Here is a 4,600-nt window from a genome sequence, read left to right as displayed (position 1 = left end):
GTGGATCCAGAAGACTGAGACTCAGCTGAAATGGAAGACATTGGCGGAGTAGGCTCAGTATTAGCAACAACAGCAGTAGATTTGTTGCAACAGTAATAAGTTTCAATGGTGTGGCCAGGATGCTTGCAATAGTTGCAGAACTTTTTGTTGGCCTGCTTACGACGATTGCTAGAGCCAGATGAATCACCTGATTGCTGAGGTTGCTCTATGAGTGGAGCAGATGGAGTAATAGCCAAAACATTGAGCTTATTCTGGGCTTGAAGGGTTGTAAGACGAGCTTCTTCTCTAACCAACTCGTTCACAGCAGTATCAAGAGAGGGAGCTGGACTACAATTCAGAAGCTGACCTCAAATGGGCTCAAAGTCCTTGTGAAGTTACATCAGGAATTCATAGAGGCGAAATTCATCTCTAATGGAAGCATATTGCTGAGCATCCTTTGAGCATGCCCAAGTTGGATAAAAAAGGTCAATTTGGTCCCAAATGAAGCGAAGCTGATCATAATAGTCATTGATGGATTACCATGGTTCTTGCTTGAGTTGATGCAATTCAACCACTAACTAATATTTCATGGATCCGTGAGTAGTGGAGTACCTTTTGGCCAACATATCCCATGCAGATTTTGCATCATCAAAGCTGCCCAACAGATTGGAGATGGAGGGAATGGAAGGTTCTGAATCCATGTGAGGATCATGTGGTTGTGATTATCCCATTCAATCATATGACCAAGAAAGGCAGTAAGCAAGTAGTCTGACAGAGACTTTAGTTTGTTGCAGTTCAAAATTGTCAAGGACTGAAGACGTGGCATTATTTTTATTATTATCAGATTTGTAACAATACCATTATCATTTTCTTCTTCTTCTTCTTTCGTTCCTCCCATCCCAATCCATTCTTCCCAGCTGTACAAATCCCTAAATAAGAGAGATTTCAGGTTTGGGAATATGATGTCGTGGTCTTTCTTGTTTTTGAAATCTTCTATTCCTAGAAATTCATCTCCCACCTTCTTCACTTTACGAAGCCACTTTATCACTAAACTTCAAGGAATGGTAACTGCCCCAAAAAAGGCAAATGCTCTAAATTTCTGCAGCAAGTAAGTTGAAGCTTTTTCAGTGTGGTCCATGACATCATCCAATTAGGATAAATTGTGTTGCCCGGGTAGCCTGTAATTTCTAAATATTGCAAGTTTGGTGGTGGCTCTAAGGCATTCAATACTTTTACGTGATTCTCCATTCTACTTTTTTCTTTGAGAAATTTCTCCATTTTACTTATACCCTCTTCATATTCGAGTAAATCTAAAGGTTCAAATAATAGCACCAATCCACGGAGATGTATTTTATCTTTCAATTGTGCATTCTGAGCCTCATCTACATTTACCACATTTTCCATCCCATTTATTGTAAGAGCCCCTCGAAGCTGATTCAAATTTTTTAACTCTCCAAGTTTACATCCTTCTCTATCATCTTTATCACTTATGTTGAATGTACATAATGTTCTAAGAACAATTAATTTCCCAATCCCTTTGGGAAATACCACATTGCCCCAATAATAATCATCATGAAATATAAGATGTCTTAAATTAATTTGTTTACTCATCCCTTGTGGTAATTTCTTGAAATAAGAATGATTCTCGATATTCAAAATTTGTAAATTACATAGATTGCAAAAGGTTTCAGGCAACTCTACTATTTCAACATTATTAGATATAAGGAGACACCTTAAATGTATCAAATTTTCCACGGCATTTGGAAGTTTCTTAATTGGACAATCCAAAATTAATGTTCGTAAATATTTAAAATGACAGAATGAGTTTGATAGGAGCACCTCAAACTCATAATCCCTCTCACGCGAAAGAGGAAAGAGAGTGCGTAGATTTTTTGCACGATATATGGATTCAAGAAATTGCATTTCTTTTGAAATTTGTAAATGTAAATGACGAGCACTTTGACAATCTATCTCCTTCTTATCACCATCAGTTTCGAAGGTTTCACTTTTTGTCATTAATTGAGCAAAGTCATGCACTATATCATGCATTTTGCAACCTATTATCTTGCCATCACTATCTTCATCTCTCTTGAAATCTTGGAAGAAAGAGCGCATGGCTAACTTTTCAAAGTATTCTTCTGCTATGACTTCCACCTCCATATTTGTCTTTGTCTCCACATATCCTTGTGCCATCTAGTGGACGACCAATTTATCTCTATGAAAGAAATAATCTTTTGCAAAGACAGAACAATATGAGAAACAACGTCTCATTGTTGAGGGTAGTTCATAATAACTCAAAAACAATGGTGCCAAAAGGCCTTTTTCTATATCTTCCGATTCCCACAAACTGCTATCCAAAATCTTATTCCATTGTTCTCTACTTCTCTTGTTCTGCATGAGGCTACCTAGAGCCTTTGCAGCGAGCGGTAAGCCTTTACACTTAATTGCTAGTTTTCTACCAAGATCTTCTAGATACTTAAGTTGCTCCTCATTAGAAAATGCTATTTTACTGAAAATTGACCAGCAGTCTTCATTAGACAATAGCTCCAAATTTATCATGAGGACACTCCCCATCACCTCTGCAGCTCTTTGTTTACGTGTGGTTAATAGAATTCTACTACCATAAACATCATTTTTGAGAGCAAGTTTGAAAGGCTCCCATTTTTGGGAGTCTTCAGTCCACACATCATCGAAGACAAGAAAATACTTCTTCTCCTTAATCAAATCATGAATTTTACACGAGAGCTTGCAATTCAATATCATTGAGGGGTCCATGTTCATGGCCAGGGTCAACCTCATTAATGATTGCTTTGGCAACCTTGCATTGATCAAAAGGATCAGAAACACAAATCCACATTCTTTTTTGAAAATGGGCTTGCACGTCAGGATGATTGTAGGCTAATTGGGCAAGAGTTGTTTTTCCAATACCACCCAAACCCACTAAGGAAATGACACAATAAGAATTTGTTTCTTCTTGACTACCTACACCTAACAGGTTTCTTAGCAGATCATCCCTATAAATATCACGGCCAATTATATGGGACACATCCACAAAAGACGTAGTTGTTGGTCTCTCAACTACTTCAGGTTGCCTATTAAAGTCTATCCCATAGGTTGCTTTGTCTTTGACAATCATATCTAACTTTTCATTCAGTTTTCTTATCATGTGACCAACATCATGACGCAGAGGAAGGTTAAAACAACATGATGGAGATGGGACGAAGGAGCATACCTTCTTCTTGACAACAGCAGGAGCTTTAGTATCAGCTGGTTTTCCTTCTTCTTTCTCAATCTCTGCTCTGATCCTTGCAGTGTTCCAGGTGTCCAAGATGTCATCCATCACGTAGTACTGGTTTTGGAGCTGCTCTAACCAAAGCTTCTCCGTTCGCCGCTTCACTGCATGTCTTTCCTCAGCATCGTCCAGCATTGCCTTGATCATTCCGAGCTTGCCTTGAAGCTTTTGGACTTCTTCATCAACGGCAACTAGCAAGTTGATCTCTTGCTTAGCAAGCTGAACAGCGATTGAACCCAATTGCTTGAAGAGATCAATGAGTAGTGTATCAGCCATAGCTAATGGAGAATGAAAGTAAAGTTGGATTGAACAACACAAGAAAGAAACAGGTGCGCTTGTGAATGTTCCCGGTTTCTTTTGTAGTAGTTTTGGACAGGAGTGGCAAAGCTATTATTTTGTCCTTGTCCTCTCATTGGTGGAAAATCCCACACCTTATCTTCAAATTTTTTTTTTTTTTTTTTTATCCCCTCGTTATTTTTTAGGCAACCAGGACTTTTTAATTGAGACTATCAGACTCAATACGAAGTCAAACTCTTTATCATCGCCTAGCTGTATACATTCATTTGCGACAGCTCAATTGGCACGTACCAAGTATTTGGTACATCGATCTCACTCCAAATCTAATGGACTCCTATACATTTAAATTAACTTCCCTGAATTTTTAACGTGTGAGAAATGGATTCTATGAATTTGAAAAGAAACTCATTTTTTATGATGTTTTTTTATGGAAATTTCTTATGATCTATTGATAGAACATGTGCAATGCACATAAATTTTTTTACTATGAGACTTATCAAGAAATAAACAAATACCGAAACAGATGAAACTTGAAACTCAAAAATATAAATAAAAAAAACTGCATAAAGGGCAAAGAAAAACCACATGCATAGGTATGCATTTAAGTTAATAAACAGTGCAATAGAAATAGTATGAAAGGTTAGGAAGGGAGTAATTAAGGACTTGATCAAGTAGTACTGACTGATATGTTTGTTTATTACCTTTTCCATGAATGAATGAATTAAGGAAATTACATCTCTTACATTGGTTCAAGGAGAGATCTTTAAAAATGAAAAGAGATGTAGGCAAAAAAAAAAAAAAAAAAGTAATGTCTAGGTGAGACACTCACTTAATCATTAATTACATACACTCACTAGACAACACTTTAGTTCAAAAACCTAAGCGTGTATATTTAGTTTGTATATTTGTTTTAGTTTATTTTCTACTTACCTATCCAAAAAGTTATTAGTTTAGTTTCTCTTTATTTATAGTTTTTTTAAGCCCAAATTTTTGACAGTGACGGCTCCCCAATGAGTCGAGGGTAGTCATAAA

The 4,600-nt window shown here is 36.9% G+C and overlaps 1 protein-coding gene across 1 annotated transcript; it reads right to left on the bottom strand.

The window, feature by feature from the left end:
- Positions 1–775: 775 nt before the first annotated feature.
- Positions 776–3,594, bottom strand: LOC115984284. Its single transcript, XM_031107247.1, has 2 exons — positions 3,212–3,594; positions 776–908 (listed from the first exon to the last, which is right to left on the bottom strand). The coding sequence occupies exons 1-2, from the start codon at positions 3,545–3,547 to the stop codon at positions 843–845; spliced, it is 402 nt and encodes a 133-aa protein (XP_030963107.1). The 5' UTR covers positions 3,548–3,594; the 3' UTR covers positions 776–842.
- Between the last annotated feature and the right edge of the window lie 1,006 nt (positions 3,595–4,600).

The sequence above is a fragment of the Quercus lobata genome, chromosome 4 (assembly GCF_001633185.2).
Source record: "Quercus lobata isolate SW786 chromosome 4, ValleyOak3.0 Primary Assembly, whole genome shotgun sequence".
Classification (NCBI taxonomy): domain Eukaryota; kingdom Viridiplantae; phylum Streptophyta; class Magnoliopsida; order Fagales; family Fagaceae; genus Quercus; species Quercus lobata.
This window is presented reverse-complemented; position numbering and strand designations above follow the sequence as displayed.